The sequence below is a fragment of the Eschscholzia californica genome, unplaced genomic scaffold (assembly GCF_041429995.1).
Source record: "Eschscholzia californica isolate CP2 unplaced genomic scaffold, dmEscCali1.0.p SCAF_1, whole genome shotgun sequence".
NCBI classification, from domain to species: Eukaryota; Viridiplantae; Streptophyta; class Magnoliopsida; order Ranunculales; family Papaveraceae; genus Eschscholzia; species Eschscholzia californica.
The window spans coordinates 81,598,063-81,615,517 of NW_028238198.1; the positions used below are offsets into that span (position 1 = coordinate 81,598,063).

Consider the following 17,455-nt stretch of genomic DNA (forward strand, 5'->3'; position numbering starts at 1 on the left):
CATGGTTCACCGGATCGTACTTGGTAACATCCAAGTAACGCTGCGCTAAATGTATTGAATCAGAGCCTAGTCTGATCCCGAAACACACCCTAGTGCCCTCCTGTACGTCCCGACAGTATACCGAAATTTGAATTCCCTCCTTAGATTCGCGCCAAGTGTTACTACAACATCTGCGTTAACCATTGGTCAACGGATTTGGAACCAAACTTTGACTCGCTCTATCTTTCTCGTTCGGACTCCGATTTGACTTCCGTTTTCGCCTACGGGTTCATCTTGGACTCTACTTTCCATCCGAGCACTAATACTGATCAAGAAATCAGAATCACAAAATGACCAAAATACCCCTAGTCTGCATTTCTCCGACTTTTATCCGTTTTGCACACATAACTCTGAAAAAGGTACCTGAGTAGAAAAAGAGGTAATTCATGAGAGTAACTTGCCCTAGATAGACTAACTCATCCAATTCAAGAGACTCAAATGGGACATTTTCATGTCTCATCACCAAATAGACCAAGGATTCACGATTCCTACCAAATCCCACTTTTGACATGAATCCTACTCAACCAAACACACCATTACATTATTATTATGTAGATGTAATAAAATGGTTGAAGTTCTATCAATGTAAATATTTCTAACAATACAAAATCGATCAGTCAATAACTTAATCAAAGTATCTTGATTATTAGAAGCAGTGGGTCTAATTGTTTGACGACTCAAGTTGGTGAGTTTGAGCCATCTTTTGCATGCAAGAGAACATGAATCAGTATCCGACTTTGATCCCTCACAAGGACTCAATATCTCAAGAATCGTTTCATCAGGTAAAATTCTGTTTATCAAATCACGACCTCCAACCATTCCCCTTAAATCCCGAAGGAGAGAGTTACGAGAAGGGGAGAGAGAGAATCCTATAAATTTGCGCAAATAGGAAGAGTTAAAAGGGTGTGTGTGTGTAAGCACCCTTCTTTTTTACTCTTGGGCCTCCTAATTCTCTCGCGCCTACGGATTGGGGAAGTCCGACGGTGTTTGGACTTGAACAACACGGACTTCGCCCAGTCTGTCTGCTTTTCGGATTGCCTCAATTTCTAAAAAGAACAACACAAATAACTTCTAGTTTTAGTCGCACATGGCCTCTTTAGAATTAGGAAAAGTGTTAGGAGACTTTATAAATGGAGAGGAAGAAGTGAGCTTTTTCAAATCATGGGCTTACCCGCTACCCGCCCGTCCATACCAAAATTACCAGAGCTTCTTAATGGGCAAGCCGAATTTCAAAATTACCGGTCCGATTAACCCGCTTACCCTAATAGCCATTTAAGTTTGGTGCTGATCCGTCCCGTCTAACGCTTCAAGTGTCCGTGGACGTCCGTCCGTACCCGCCCGTTTCCACCCCTACCTGTCCCTCAAGTTTTGTATGTCTTTAATTTCTTCTTTCTTTTTTTTCCTTTAGAGACATGCTTGACCGAGGGCTTGGCTCCCTCAACAACACGACCCTTCAAAAGATTTAATGTTGTATTGATATGCTTTTTTTATCGGGAGGTATTAATATGTTATTCAAGTCATATAAAGTTAAAGGGCTAATTCCGTTTGGCCCACAATTTGTGACCAACTCGCTGTTTTGACTCTGTGTAAGTGTCTGACAGTTTCATTTGACCGCAACTTCCTATTTACCCCCAAACTTTTCTAATTTCTCACTTCCACCCTCATGGCATTTCTGTAACTTAATTTCTTGTTTTCTCTTTGTCCACCTCAGCTCAACAATTTCCACCTCACATTCTTCAACATAAGAAGGTCGCTGGATAGGGTCACCCCGCCCAACAAATTTTTCTGGCGACCTTCATTTTTTTTTATCTTCTTCTTCTTACACAATCTCTCATCTCCTCCACCCCATTTCTCTCTCTATCTTCTCTTTCACTTTCTTCTCTTTCATGTCTCTCCTCCACCTTATTTCTCTCTCCCTCCCTACTCTTCTTCTCTCTCCACCCTCCCCTCCCTCTTCTATTCACTGTTCCTACAAAGTAATTTTTTTCGTCGAAAGTCGTCTGGATCTGGGGAAAACCTATATTAATATTAAGGTGGATTGATTTCGGTATTAAGGGTCCGTTTTTGGACCCTAGACCCAAAAATATAGAATAATTTCTGTTTATAGAACCAAAAGTCCCGTCCATAAAGCTCAAAGGTTGAATTGTACACAAGACATTGATACATCATTAAGATGTGATAAGCACGATAACCGTCTAAGTTAAACCAATAATAAAGAGGTCTAAAGCCCGACAACATCTACTTTATTTAGTGTTTAAATTACATGAGATAAATCTTGGTGATAAACTGCTTCTACCCGAGACTCGATTTCGAGACTTCATAGACTTAAGAGGGATGTCCAATCCAACCACTACACCAAAGGGCGGTGGAGTTTTTTTGGTTCAGACGTTCAGTAGTCTAGGAAGAATAAGGGAGTAATTAAATAGGGTAGGAAAGGGCAAAAAAGTCAATTTGACTTTATCACCTTTGCGGTTAGATCCCGCAAGCTACCTGAGTTGGTGAGAGAGAAGGTTCAAATTTCGCACTACTAGTACCTTACTCGACAAGTAATAAGTTTTTTAGTGAGAGAAAGAAGGAAAAATCTCTCCTCTCTTTTCTGATGAATCGCCACGGTGATCCCAATCCTTTCGATGAGGAAGCGGTTAATCCATTCTCGGTAACTCTCAGTCCACTTCAGATCTCTCTTTTCACTATTTCTTTCTTGTTTTCTCTTTCATTTACTTTTGAAACCCTAGTTTGATTTCTTCCGTTTTGATCTACTAATTTTAAGCAATTTTTTGTGAATATGATTATGTTAAGTTGTGGTTATAATTTTGATATCGATCTCAGAAATGGGATGAATCTTAACGTGGGATTTGATGGACTAAATATATGGTAACATATGTGAAAAAACTGCTGCATTATACTCAAGTTAGCTCTAGAGAAAGTGGGTTGTGAATGAATCTAGGTTATTTTCATGAATGTGGGAATCCATGTTTGAATTTGGTATGCTTTAGTTTCTCTACTATATGGTATAAAGTATAATAAAAGTTTTATCGACATGATTAGCCTCTCGATTTTTAACAACCTACTCGCTTAAAGATCTTGTCGTTCCTTTCCCTCGAAATGGACCATCACATGGCAAAAGGAGTAATTTGAGATAAGAACCTCTCAAGTATTTTCAACCTTCCAAAACCGAAAGAAAGATTCTAGAGAGTCTATCCAAATGCAGGAGTGGCGCGCTTTGACCTCTTTGCTAGATTATTCCTGTTTTGGGTATTGAAATTCTCTTGGTTACATCATATACAAAGTTGGAATTTAATCATGAAGAGCATCCAAATAAAAGGAGAAGCCTTTGTTGGAGTTCGGGATAACCCTATCTTTCTTTGCTAACATTGCTGTAAAAGAGGGCAGTGGACTTGTGGTTGAGGAAATTATGTCAACAAAAATATTTCAGTGAAAGAGCGATTCTTATCCTTGTATCGAATGATCGAATCCATAGCTTCTATTTTGGTTGGACTGTTCGAGAAAAATTTAAATGTATTCTGAGTTAATGGATTATGGAGCTGAACAGTTGACATAATTATATCTTGTTATGGGACAACCCTTTGCCCAGGGGAAAACTATCAGGTCTTTTGTAGTTTTGTTGATTCAACAATCCTGTTTTTGCTCTAACCTCGTAAGGGTCTTTTGTAGAATGCTGCCGCACCTGCTTCAAAGTCGCGATTTCCTTCTTTAGCTGCTGGTGTTGAGGCATTGGGTTTTGGCCGTAAAAATGATGCGACTGTTGACATACCACTTGATACAATGAATGTAAGCAGTGATATTTCAGTTTATGGAAATGTGTAGTTGTATAGTTTCGAGTTTTCTTAGTCAGATGTTCACCAGAATGTATATGTGGATTATAACAGGGTGGTGGCAAGCAAAAAGAGAGAGAACTTGCATCGTGGGAGGCGGATTTGAAGAGGAGAGAACAGGTTATCTTTTAATTGCCCTCTTGTTATTGTTACTACCATTAATTATTCATTATTTTACTCACCGTTACGGATTTTGGACCATCTTGCTTAACATGGATTCGCTCGTGACTCATCTATTGCAGGACATAAAAAGAAGAGAAGATGCAGTTACGAGAGGTAGTATTTGAACACTCAGGTTTATTGCTATTAACCTTAAGTTGCTCTTGCACAGTTAACATGTGCTTCTTGATCTTGTTAATACAGCTGGTGTCCCAGTAGATGACAGAAACTGGCCTCCATTTTTCCCAATTATTCATCATGATATAGCTAATGAGATACCAGTGCATGCTCAGAGGTTGCAGTATCTAGCTTTTGCAAGTTGGTTAGGTTTGTAATACTGTCTTTCTTATTAACAAAGAGAGAGATCCCATACCTTTTTTTGTGCTTGATATTCTCATGAACATATTGAATGTCAGGCACCTTCTATACTGGACAGTAATTGATCACCACCTTTTGTTATTACATTCGAAAAATTGGAGCGGTCCTCAAGTAGGTTTATATTTTGGCTGTTACTGGATATCCCCTATCAACAGTAGGTGTCTGAATAGGCTTGGCTTAGACAGCAAATATTTTAGAGAAACGTTTAGACGTGGACATACTATGGTGGAGAAGGAATTCTTCAGCCTGATTTTGAGGAAACCTTTTTAGGTTCTTCAGGAATCACCAATCCATTAGTGTTCCTAGTGATGAGCCTTGGATGAAAGTCAGGTTGTAGTTATATTTTCGGGAGACACAGAATATATAATACATCTGCATGTTGGTGCTAATGTTGTCAACCTTGTCACACATAATCTCTCTAGGGAGCACTCCTATTCAATGTATAACAGTATTATTCCTGTAACCCTGACTTGGTTTACCTGTTAACCAAACTGACATGAAATTACGGGTTTTGCTTATTTAGCCACGGTGAATTCATATCATAGTACTTTTGCAGGTATAGTCCTTTGTCTTACCTTCAACATTATTGCGGTAATTGTCTGTTGGGCTAGAGGTGGAGGTGAGCTTATCTTTCTAGAACTTGTACTTTTCTCTATTCCAAGTCGATTAAGAGGGTTTAGTTTAGTTCAGACTTTCTTCTAATGAAGGTTCACACTTCACAATATGCAGGTGTTAAAATATTTTTCCTTGCTATCATCTATGCTCTTATGGGAGTACCGCTTTCTTATGTGCTTTGGTATAAGCCTCTCTATCGTGCAATGAGGTATCTTGTTATACTCCTCCGTGCATACCCGGAGACCTCATTTGAATCTTCAACCATTGCATAGATTTTCTTGTACCTCGGCAAAATATTCTGTACTTTTTCCTACTTTCACATAATAAAGAGAATAAACTGTTCTTGTGAAAAGAAACTAAGAATTATATGTGAAGGTTAAAAAGTATGCTCTATTTTTCTGCTGAAGCTTCTGATAAAATTAAGATCTTATTTGTATTTCCTTAACTGCCGTATTGGAGTTCGTCAACAATCACATTATGTCGTTTGTGGTGCCACTGCATGAGGCGAGTCGATGAACCTCCCGTCCAACCTCACTTGCCTAGGCGCACTCCTCTTATCATGGAAAAGGCTCCTCTATTGCCTCCCATCCCTTCATTGTTCTATGTTTTTTCATGTGTTTTTTCCATAAATATTCATAAATCATGATATTTATTGCTAACATGTATGCATATTGTAATACAAAAAGTATTCAACTTAAAACTACAAATTCAACTTGTAAAAAGAAAAACAGGTCGCTCTGGGTTGCCTGGCTCATAGCGGCTAGAAATTTTAGCTTTCACCTAGGCCGCTTCGGCGTTCCTCGTTGGCACTTTTGACTCGTAGTTATCATCCTCATGATGAGCGTCTGCATGTTTGTCATATAGGCATAAAAAATCAACCAATGATTTATCAATCCCTTCTCACGAAGATATCTTTTTTCTGATTCACAGGACAGATAGCGCCTTGAACTTTACTTGGTTTTTCTTGTTTTACCTGGTGAGCTATTTTGAATCCACTATGTTGGCTTAATGGTATTGTTATTTTATTTGTTGTTCTGATGACGTTTTCATTTTCAGCTACATATTGGTTTTTGCATAGTTGCCGCTATTGCCCCTCCAATTGTTTTTGAGGGGAAGTCATTGACGTAAGTGTTCTTGACCACTTTTATGCTTGTATTTCATATTGCATGTTCCTTTCCCTTTTCTTAATTCAATCAAATTATTCAAAAACAAAGTAACGAGAGAAGTCATTTTAGCTGATATTGGGAAGGTCACTTGCTTCGGTTGATACTGATATGATGATTGTCTAGCTAATCATCGCCTCGCTTAGTCACTTGAAATTGTTTTTTCTTTGTGTGAAACTAAGATTCTCCTTCTGATTTCAGGGGCATCCTTGCGGCAATATCGCTCTTCTCTGACAATCTATTTGTTGCGGTAAGTTGTATAATATGTGGATGAATATCAACATGTTGTATATTTGTTATTCTTTTCTGACTCACTACGTTGGTTCGGATTAGGAATTTCATATACTAAGTAATTAGCATGAACTGTTTTGCCAAGTTAACAAAACTTAAAATGCTCAAGTAGTCCTTACAACGATGTTTGAGTACATGGGGAGGCCCTCTTTTTGAAGAGAGAAGTGTCTAGAAGTCAGAGTGATTAATTGAAAAAGAAAACCTGGCACCAAGATAACTCACATCAAATCCATTCAAAATAAAAATCCAAGCGCAGTGACAACCTTTCCCTGGCAAGTTGCATTATTCTGCACTTCCTAAAGAGTCCATACACCGAACGGGGAGGAGATAGTTCCGAAAAAACGGGCACTCTGATAACCAGTTCACTTCTATCTTATAGTTCTAATAGTTACAGTACATTTGTATTATAGATTTGCAGTTTCCTTTTTGTAAAACTTCAATAATTTTCATTTCTTGCAGATCTTCTACTTGGTTGGCTTCGGGTTGTTCTGTTTGGAAGTACTGCTAAGTTTGTGGGTACTCCAGGTTAGTTCTAACTTCTAAAACATTACCTGCCCCGCAAATGTGTTCTCAAGTGCTTTTCTTATTCAAATTAAAACACTGTTTCAAGATGAGTAAGGCTATATACCCTCTGCTGCTTGGTGTACTGTGAACGATTGGAAATATTCAGGTCATGGTTGTGTTTATTTATTTCTGTGCTATAATATTAACAAATTCATGGGTAATCCACATGCTTAGCCTCATAAAGAGAATATACCAAAGCACAACTTCACCTGTGAATATTCGTGCAGAAATAGACAGCTTTGACCTAATTTAGGAAGTTGGAACCCTGACTTCAATTAGAAGAACCAGAGTCCAGAATCGTTGTAAAAAAACATCGCTGTCAAAATTCTGCCTTTTTTATTTGTTTCTTTGACTAGAAATTAGTAACACGTTCCGGAAAAGAACGTGAACGAAGCGAGAAAAAGAAAACGAAAGAGTATTTGTTGCTTACTTGCATGAAAGTAATATGCATTCCGATTACTAATTGTTGGTTTTACTTCTTATTAATTTTGCAGAAAGTTTACATGTACTTCAGAGGAAACAAATGAGGAAGATGATGCTATTATCGATATTTCAATCTCGAGTGAGTTTTAGGGTTCTTGCTGCTGTAGAGTGTTTGGGTGGTTTTTTTCGTCTTGTTTTCTTCAAACTATTTGTTCTTGTTCCGGGGTTGTGAATGTAGTTTTTAAAGTGACATCTTTTAGAGGATTGTTTTTCATCTTTGAGTATATATCTTAAATACTGTTTTTCAAGTGACATCTTTTAGAGAATTCCCTGGGAGTCCCAATACTGTGTTGCGTTGTTTTCGTTCTTGCTCCTCATTCCAATTAATGCCAGTGAAACCATGTGCATGCCAGTAGCTTGCCTAGTGTTGCACGGAAGACAAACGGCTACTAGAAATGGGGGTTCAGTCTGACTGTCTGAGTTGATGCTTTATGAGACGATCGAACAACTTCTGGAGGTTGATCAGAATATCAGATGGTCCTCCCTTTCCTATGACCTCCCGAAGGACACTCTCACGTGGCATTTTTTGAAGGTGTGAGAGGAAGACGAGAGAGCGGCTCTTCCGGTCCAGCCCTACCTATATATCTCGATTGAATCTTACTCTTCGGCCGAAGAAAGGCTTGGTAGAAAGGTTCTTTCTCAACGCTGTCAGGTGAATGCGTGACCCGTGATACGGTGACGGGGGATACAGCGATGGAGTTTTGCTTGGAGCTTCAAAGCCGTTTTTGTGGGCTCCAACACAAATACATTCCCTAGATCTGGTGCTTTGCAGCTCTCTATATGATGTGCCTCAATAAGAAGGGCCAAAAGTTCTACTAACAATTGTTCTACATTAACTCCTACAGTGACCTAATTGGACTATCTAAGTGTTGGTTTATTATCATCTTATAAAGATACATGCAATGATCTCAAGATTTTGGTGAGAAATTCAAATTTAAACAGGTGAGTTGATTCCCAAAAAAAACAGGTGAGTTGACTCGTTATCTGAACGATCCAAAACATCAGAGTAACAATAGCTCAAACAGACTTTGTTGGATTTATTCTTGTATCATCTCATCAGCTTCTTTATGGAGGAAAAAAACAGAAAACTTCATTCATTCCAAGAGAAACTTCACAAGCACACGTTTCTTATCACAACAGCATGGGATCGAACACTTGGCTCACTCTTTCATAGCAGGTTGAAACCCCCTCTCCCTCCCATCAGTTACCATTACCTTGTTCTTGTGGGCCCACGTTCCGTTATTTTGGTTGGTCAGAAATTTTCAACTCGGTTTTCTTTATTTTTTAAAAGATCAAGAGCATACTTTAACAGATATGACTATGTGTCTCGAACCTTTGACTTATAAGGTGAAAACCAACTTGATAATCACTCCGACCAAATTGTTACCGGAAGTAGCTTGGGTTTAGCCTACTTTTCTATTTTGGCGAAGTTAGGCACGTACATACCCTTCAAGACTTAAGATAACACGTAAGTTTAATAGTTGGTGATAGTTCAAACAATTAGTAGATTTTAGTTTTTGCAGGGGCTGAAGATCAGAAAAATTGAGCGATCTTTTTTAACCAAAACAAAAGAAAATTATTGACTGAATTCCTCTTAATTGTATATGTTCCTAGTTTTACTTTCTAACCCTAATCTTGACTAGATTAACAGTGACTTTAGTTAAGCAATGGTCTAGGTCTAAGTTTTGACAGTTCAAAATGCTAGACAAAGAGCAAAAAACATTGAATAAGAAGTGAAGCAATAAACTCCTCAACCATTCATTTCATATCCCTTTCCTTTACTATCCTCCATCCTTCTCTCATCTCATCTCTAACAACCCAATCTTTATCTGCCAGGTGGCATGCCAATATCCAAACTGTAGTTGAATCACTGCCAAGCTTCTCAATCTCCTTTCTGGTCTTCACAAAAATTATAAATTAAAAGAAAAACAAAACTTTTGGTAAAATAAAATAAAATACATTTTGAACAATATATGTCATCTTTCACAAAAGAAAGCACCTCATATTTTACATTTGTTACCATTACTTTTGGAGTTTTGATTTTGAGCCCTTGCAGCCTTGCTCGACCGATCGATGACACAATCAGTATTTTAATTTTAAATAATGAAATATTCAAAAAATAGTTAATAAGAAAGTATAAATCTTAAAAACATACAAATCAACTTCTGAGTTAAATTCTACGAAATTGATAATGTACTTAACCTTCAACGCAACGCTAGGCCGACGACTTAAGTTAAACGACCGTGATCTAGGACAGACTCCATCTCTCTTGATCTTGTTCGTCCACCTCAGTCAGAAACACCGCAGTGAGGGTCGGGCAAACTATCATATTTCTAAAATCTAATTAAGACTCTAAGGGAAATTAGCATTTCCTCTACTAGACACCTAAAATTACCTCCTCAAGTGTTGTAAAAAAAATCAAAGGGCAATGAGAACCTACCTTATTTTATTTTTTTCATTTATAAAAACCAAAAAATATCTAGACTCCCTTTTATGTTATAATGCAAAACTAAGTTTCACTTGTTTCTCTTACTCTCCTCTCATTAGAGATTGAACTCAAAGAAGAAGAAAAAGAATGGCAATTTGTACTGTTTATACAACCCAATCTCTGAATTCAATCTCATCATCATCATCACCAACAAAAACCCATTATGGATTTCATCAAAAACAACAAGTATTTTTCTACACAACCAAAAAATCATCATCATCAAGAAGAAACTATTCCTACTCATCTGAAATTTCATGTGAAGCAAAAACAATAGTAATTGGATTAGCTGCAGATTCAGGTTGTGGTAAAAGTACTTTTATGAGAAGATTAACAAGTGTTTTTGGTGGTGCAGCAGAACCACCAAAGGGTGGTAACCCAGATTCAAATACATTAATTAGTGATACAACAACAGTTATTTGTTTAGATGATTATCATTCACTTGATAGAACAGGAAGAAAGAAAGAAGGTGTTACTGCTCTTGATCCTAAAGCTAATGATTTTGATCTTATGTATGAACAAGTTAAAGCTCTTAAAGAAGGAATTCCTGTTCAAAAACCTATTTATAATCATGTCTCTGGTTTATTAGATCCTCCTGAACTTATTCAACCACCTAAAATTCTTGTTATTGAAGGACTTCATCCAATGTGAGTATCCCTTTTTCAATTTTCATTCATGCAAACTCAATCCCTTTCTTTTTCTTATCTTATCAAGTTTTTTTTTCTTGCCACAAAAAAAAAAAATTATATTTTTTTTTTCCATTTTTTATTTTTGAGGTATAATATATATAATGTTTTTTTAGGATTTTATTATCTTTGGAAAATGATTTTTTTTTTTGAGTAAATGAAATTATTTTTGAGAGATTCTGACGTGACAATAAGTTAGCTCTTGTTTAAGGTCTGAAGGATGAACTAATTGTAAAATACTCCCTCAGTGCACTAAGTGACTTGGATGTTGATGGTTTGGATTCCTTAATGACTATCTAACGCCGATTTATCTCTAATTTAAAATGATGTTGGGTGTTGTAAGAGACCCAAAATTCTCGGCAAATAAAAATAAGAATCAATTAAAAAAAAAATCAGATGAATTGAGGAATAGAAGAAGCTCCTAAGATGGACTTTCAAAGTTTTAACGGATAGATCTTGTTGTCAAGTCAAAATATCTGAGATTTACAGTTTTCCGTACTTGTATCGAAGCTGAAATGACTCTATTAAGAAGAATTTGGATAGAGAATATAGTTTGCATTTGAAGCCTTAACACACAAAGCTTAGGCCTCATAGCCTATAGAACGGTGTAACCATGATGTGAAAGACCAATACTAAAAGTTCTCAATATGTTTCTTGTGACAAAGTGTGAAAAGAAACTCAGATTTGTTTATGTTAAGATTTTCATGCCTCAAATCTTTTTCTTTTTCAGGTTCGACTCTAGGGTTAGAGACCTCCTTGATTTCAGTATCTATTTGGATATCAGCAATGAAGTCAAGTTTGCATGGAAAATTCAGGTAATTTTATCCTATCGAAGAATCATATTCGTACATAGACGCGTGGGTGCACACATTGCCTTTCAACTTCATCTGTATAGACTATTATCCTGTCTGCACATACAACCCTGTCACATGAGAGGATTGCCTTTCACAATGGGCCGTGGGCAGGCTGCAGTGTCCATTAAACGGCCCATGTGGGGCCATTTATTGGTCGAACCAGCATGTTGTGAAACACTAGCATTTACTTTGGCACACAGAAAAGGCTTGGGAGAGTAGCCACTGCCAGTCCAATACCTAACCGACGTGGGACTATAACATGTTGATTCATTGTGGTTAACATTTGCAGAGGGACATGGCAGAACGTGGACACAGTCTTGAAAGTATTAAAGCGAGTATCGAAGCTCGTAAACCAGATTTCGATGCTTACATTGGTAATCACAGCACTCACGTATAATCAAATTCTTCACTTGTTTCTCCTCTGCTTGAGAAAGACTGTGCTGAATCTAACCTTCAAATTTCATGTTGTTTTTCTTTTCTTGTTCAGACCCACAAAAGCAATTTGCGGATGCAGTGATTGAAGTTCTTCCAACTACTCTGATTCCCGGTGACAACGAGGGGAAAGTCTTGCGAGTTCGATTGATAATGAAAGAAGGGGTGAAATATTTTAGCCCTGTTTACTTATTCGACGAAGGCTCAACCATTTCATGGATTCCTTGTGGAAGGAAATTGACTTGCTCATACCCTGGTATCAAGTTTGCTTATAGTCCAGACTCTTACTTCGGCAATGAGGTAAGTTTTCAAGCTCCTCCAAGTTTAAGTTGGTTTTCGTACTTCTCATTACATGAATGACTTGTTTCGATCAAGGGTACAATATTCATTTTAGATTATTTCAGACAATGAACCCTTAACTTAGGCTTATGTTATCACTAACTAAATTACACCCTAAATTTGCTAGTATCGGCCACATTCTGAAATCTGAACCAAGTACATCCATATTTCGAGTTCAAGGGATGGATCGTTGATTGATTTTCACCTTTTGTGTTGTTCTTTTGTTTTCCTCAGGTGTCTGTGTTGGAAATGGATGGACAATTTGACAGATTAGACGAACTTATTTACGTCGAGAGTCATTTGAGCAACATTTCGACTAAGTTCTACGGAGAAATTACTCAGCAAATGTTAAGGCACTCGGATTTCCCTGGCAGTAACAATGGTACAGGTCTTTTCCAGACCATAGTTGGATTGAAGATCAGAGATCTCTTTGAACAGATTGTTGCTGAGAGAGTTGGAGCTCCGTTACAAGCAACTAAAGCTTAATAAACCAATCTGCAGAATCATTTCTATCAACATTGTCTTTTTCTGTTCTTTTTCCTCTTCTTCCTCATCTCGATCAAGATTCCGTTCTCCTGAGTTTGAAAAGAACCTCTAATATATGTATTTTATGTTGTAAACTTGTAATATAGAGTAGCAAAAAAAGAGTATGATCATATGCAAGTTAAGATAAGATCAAGTGTTTGTATCTTTATAAGGCATATACCTTGTATGATCACTTCTCCATTCATTTTAAGACTTATTTCATCACCATTTCCATCTTTATTTGCTAAGGTAAGCTTTGATATTTGTCTCATAATCCGTTTTTGTTTATATACTGATGCCAAATGTTTCATGTTCAGACTAGTCGGGTTAAGAGAGTGATCGCGCCTACAAGTCTGCCTCGTTTGTGCAGATCCACGGGGTTGTGGTTTGGGTGTGATATCAGATCCCCGTAAATTGAACCAACTATAGTCACCTACCCCAGCTCATAACAGTATATCACATTATACCAACACTGAAGCGAATGGCGCTCTGACTAGAATATCTATGTATTTGAGTATCAAACACAGCAAAAACGAAAAAAGAAATGCTAGAACACAAAGGAAATATTTGACTGGAACAACAAAATCGGTAAACATACCAAGGATGGCTAGGGATGATGGTTTAAGCTTCCTTCTTTAGTTTAAATTTGATACCCTAAACCAATAAAGTCATCGATAACTATAACGAAATATAAGATCCTAGGATGAAGGGTTATTAGATTTCTAGAAGGCATGACAAGAAATACAAGTTAATGATTAAAATGGATGCAGAACAATTTTAACTTGAACAGATTAAACTCCTTCGTTTACTACATTACAACTTTACAATCAGTTCGACGAAAATGTTTCTAATATAGAAAAACCCACATCTAAAAGACGAAAACAAGTGAACTTCATAAGCAAACAAGTTAACATAAACTACCATGTTTTTGTAAAATTACTTGATCGTAACAAACTTATTGGTACCGTGTTTCGCCCAATGATCCTTCAAGTCAACTGCTTGAGAGAGCTCATAACCTTCAGCTGTCAGTCTCTGTAAAAGCTTTCCGTACGCACCATTGCTCATTTTCCTCCCGGCTAAACGGGCACCGGGTCTTGAAGAGCTCATCGGAAGAGGATATTCCGATAAATTGGTAGTACAACAAGCGGATTGCCATCCACCAGCTCCCCATCTGTAACATTGCCGAGGAAAGCCTGTACAAGAACAAACTGGAGAAGGTACCTGTGAAAAATCTAATCCAGATCCATCTATAACAATGTCAAGATTCTTCTTTTCACGTTTCAATGTTGATGAAGATGGGGCCTTCTTCTTTGCAGATGAAGCTGATTTCTTTTTGGTTTCTTTTGGCTTCAAATCTTTAGAAAAAACTGGATCGGATTTCTTTGTAGAACTTCGTGGTTTCCTAATCTTCGAAGATTTTTGCCCATATTCATCATGTTGCATTGATGATCCATCTGAGGGCATACCAAAACTAATAGGAGCAATGGATAATGGGGTTTCTGTCTTGGGAACAACTGGTAGTCCAGTTTCTATATTTATATGAGTTGTGTGCATATGGTGTTGGTTGGATCTGTTTGTCGGTAAAAAGTTTCTCTGGTTTCCCCAAAAATGGTTAGCGAATTGTACCGAATGTGCTTCTGCTTCAGACTTAGGGATCATATGGTTTCTGTTTAAGAACATACCCATCTTTGGATAAGAAGATTGATGACGTTCATTACTACTACCAGAGACTGGCATTCCAGAACCAGGTTTAAACATTACTGGATCGGCATTAACTGATTGCTTCGAGAAATCCCAATTTCTCATACCCATTCCCCCTTTTTCGTCCATGTTAATCTTACGAAATTGACGAATCCTAAAATGGATTTCTTGCTCGAAGTAAGAGATTAAACCAACATACTGGAACTAGCTGCATTTGATATTAAGCAACCAGCATCAAAGATCTAATATAGATAGAAAAAAAACTCATCTTCATTAAGCATCAGATAGTAATACAACGTGAAAGAAATTTCCATTGAAGATAAATGACTAAACTAGGTCTGAAACATTAGCCAAATGCAACACTTTGGAATAGTTTAAGAACAATGGACTGTGGAAATAACAATTCGATTACGGGGTGTACAAAACCCTAATGGTGTTACAAGGGGAAACATGTAAGTATTTAAGAACACAACCGAAAATCTAGAAGTGGAAGCAAGATCATCACAGTGAGCTTGAGATGTCATTTGGGCTAGTTCAGACAATAGATCAATGGACTTCCCAGAGAACCAAATCACAAAAGTTTCTACTTCATTGAGGGGGAAAAGTAGTTATGATCTGGAAGAATCACATTGTTAACCTAAAATATCACCTGGATCATAGTGTAAAACTGTAAACCAACAAAAACCCCAAATTTTTATCATGGGCAAGTAGCAAACCCTAGTAAAAAAAAACCTCAAGTAAGAAAATTTCATGATAAGTCAAAGCCCAAGAAATCAAAGAAGAAAGTAAATCAAGCTGAAACACTAGCTAGATCATAGAAGGTACCTACCAATAGCTCTAAAAAAACAAGTCATGATTCCTAAAAAAAACCCTAACAACAAACACAGCTCAAAATCCTCTTTAAAAACATTAAGAACTAAATCGAACAAATAGACAATCTGGGTCACAGATTTAACTACCCACACTTGGATTTCACAAGAAGAACCAAGATAATTTCAGAAGAAGAAAAAAAGCATCAAACTTTGAAGTAAAAGATTCCTTCATACACCCATAAGAGAGAAAGGAAATATCTATCTATGTAACAAGAGAGAGAGATGTAGAGAGAGAGAGAGAGAGAGAGAGAGAGAGAGACTTACCAGTTAGAGGAGGAAGAAGAAGAAGAAGAAGAGATCCAGATGAGAAGCAGTTCTTCTTGTTGGTGGTGGTGCTCCTCTCTTTCTCTCTCTTTCTCTACTTGTTTAATGGAAGACTTGTGTTTTTATCTTATTTTCTAGCTTTTGTTTTCTTTTGTTGGGTGGGAATTGGGAGATTGGGTTTTTAGATTAAAAAAAAAAAAGATGTTAGTTTTTTGGTATTTCAATCTTTTTTTTTTTTGATGAAGATTGGTATTTCAAGCTTGGCAAAGCCTATTATACTTGAAACCATGAAGGACTGCTTGTATTTAGAAATGTATCCTACACTTGTGTGTAGTGGGTACTCTCTTTCTTTTCTACATTTGTGCCCTAATTTTGTAGGTGTTGAAGAATTGGGTTTATTCTCTATTAGTCCATATTTTTTATCATTATCAACTTTAGCTCTTACACTAGTTTGTACTTTGTATGGTTAAGAGGGTGTAAGAGCAAGTCCACTCCCAGCCTGTTTTAGGCCGAAAAAACCACTTTTTCACCTAAAATTATTGGCCTCAGCTCAGCCTCTAAAATTCAGCTCCAGCCCCAGCCTCTCTTGAGGCCGAAAATTTGAATTTGGAATTTCCCAATTTACTAATAAAATTCAATTAAAAAAACATCGATTACAACTAATAATTGATTAAAAATTTAAAACTACTTAAATACGACTAAACAACACTAGAAAAATTAATTAAAAATAACTAGAAGGGGTTTCTTGGGTCTCGTGGTGCACCGTTGAACCAAGCCTCTCGCGCCGCTAAAAGCATTTGTTGAGCATGTTCGTTGAGAGATCTAATATCAATCTTCATTAAGTCCATCCCATATTATCGGTTCGCCAACTCCGTTTGCACCCGTAGAAAATCTTGTTGCACCTTTAGGGTCTCTTGTTGAACCCGTACTGCTTCACTCAAAGTTGCTGATCTTTGTTGGGAATCTTCATCTCTTTTTTCCCAATATCCCTCACTGGGAGTTTTTGAAGCGGTAGAATGTGTGGATGGTTCGCCAACTCTTGCATTTGCTTTGGCTTGTTTACGGTCAATTGGTCTTTCTTCCGATGGATTGGTATTAGAATCTCTTTTACCGGATGTTGACTCTCCTGGCATGTCTGCCATCCACTTATTGTGTGTCATCAAAATTTTGTAAACATGTAGGAACCTAAACCCTTTACCTTGATGATTTTTTTTATACAATTCGATAGCTCTTTGTAACTAAAATAAACAAAATATATATATAAGTATATATTATGAATGAAGTGAAAAGATAGAAAAAAGAAATTAAAAAGTTAGAAACAATTACCCGGTCATAATCGTTTTCTCCGCTTTTTGGAACTTTATTTATTATCCTCAAAGTCGATATAAAACTTTGACATTCCGAGCTTATCTCACTTTGCACTCGCATTATATTCATCCGATATTTTTTGCCAAAATACTTTATATTTTTGGCTATTTCCGACAACCGCATCAAATGTGATTTTCAAATAACAATTAGCAAGTAAAATATCTTCATCCGGCTTATACGGTTCCCGTTTAGTTATCTTTGTCGAATTCGTCCCTCCTTGCACACAAGAATCCTCACATACTTCATAATCATCAACTCCTAATTGAGCCGACAGGTAAGTAGAATTAGGGGACAACATTTCCATATAACTTTGGTTATCGAATTCGTTGATGTCTAATGGATCCATGGGTGAACAAATGAAAAGATCAAAAAAAAATTGAAAGAAAGAGAGATAGAAATGG

The 17,455-nt window shown here is 37.1% G+C and overlaps 3 protein-coding genes across 3 annotated transcripts; 2 read left to right on the forward strand and 1 right to left on the reverse strand.

Annotated features, from left to right (window-relative positions):
- The first annotated feature begins 2,395 nt into the window (after positions 1–2,395).
- On the forward strand, positions 2,396–7,777 carry SCAMP5 (SCAMP family protein). Its single transcript, XM_086656444.1, has 12 exons — positions 2,396–2,695; positions 3,715–3,831; positions 3,930–3,995; positions 4,118–4,151; positions 4,239–4,361; positions 4,969–5,031; positions 5,142–5,235; positions 5,958–6,003; positions 6,084–6,151; positions 6,392–6,440; positions 6,941–7,006; positions 7,540–7,777. The coding sequence occupies exons 1-12, from the start codon at positions 2,639–2,641 to the stop codon at positions 7,570–7,572; spliced, it is 816 nt and encodes a 271-aa protein (XP_086512570.1). The 5' UTR covers positions 2,396–2,638; the 3' UTR covers positions 7,573–7,777.
- A 1,698-nt stretch (positions 7,778–9,475) lies between these two features.
- PRK (phosphoribulokinase) lies at positions 9,476–13,077 on the forward strand. The gene is made up of 5 exons (XM_086656445.1): positions 9,476–10,660; positions 11,430–11,514; positions 11,843–11,927; positions 12,041–12,285; positions 12,559–13,077. Exons 1-5 carry the CDS (start codon positions 10,104–10,106, stop codon positions 12,808–12,810), a joined length of 1,224 nt encoding a protein of 407 aa, XP_086512571.1. The 5' UTR covers positions 9,476–10,103; the 3' UTR covers positions 12,811–13,077.
- A 547-nt stretch (positions 13,078–13,624) lies between these two features.
- LOC147569881 (uncharacterized) lies at positions 13,625–16,074 on the reverse strand. Its single transcript, XM_086656446.1, has 2 exons — positions 15,687–16,074; positions 13,625–14,758 (listed from the first exon to the last, which is right to left on the reverse strand). Exon 2 carries the CDS (start codon positions 14,677–14,679, stop codon positions 13,786–13,788), a length of 894 nt encoding a protein of 297 aa, XP_086512572.1. The 5' UTR covers positions 14,680–14,758; positions 15,687–16,074; the 3' UTR covers positions 13,625–13,785.
- Positions 16,075–17,455: the final 1,381 nt, after the last annotated feature.

What these genes read in the sequence shown, in the direction of transcription:
- SCAMP5 (XM_086656444.1), top strand. Translation starts at nt 2,639, where the DNA reads ATGAATCGCCACGGTGATCCCAATCCTTTCGATGAGGAAGCGGTTAAT. An exon ending in AGAAGATGCAGTTACGAGAG is followed by an intron (nt 4,152 to 4,238) that starts GTAGTATTTGAA and finishes TTGTTAATACAG; the next exon opens with CTGGTGTCCCAGTAGATGAC. An exon ending in TAAGTTTGTGGGTACTCCAG is followed by an intron (nt 7,007 to 7,539) that starts GTTAGTTCTAAC and finishes TTAATTTTGCAG; the next exon opens with AAAGTTTACATGTACTTCAG.
- PRK (XM_086656445.1), top strand. Translation starts at nt 10,104, where the DNA reads ATGGCAATTTGTACTGTTTATACAACCCAATCTCTGAATTCAATCTCA. An exon ending in ATTGAAGGACTTCATCCAAT is followed by an intron (nt 10,661 to 11,429) that starts GTGAGTATCCCT and finishes TTTCTTTTTCAG; the next exon opens with GTTCGACTCTAGGGTTAGAG. An exon ending in ACTCTTACTTCGGCAATGAG is followed by an intron (nt 12,286 to 12,558) that starts GTAAGTTTTCAA and finishes TGTTTTCCTCAG; the next exon opens with GTGTCTGTGTTGGAAATGGA.
- LOC147569881 (XM_086656446.1), bottom strand. Translation starts at nt 14,679, where the DNA reads ATGGACGAAAAAGGGGGAATGGGTATGAGAAATTGGGATTTCTCGAAG.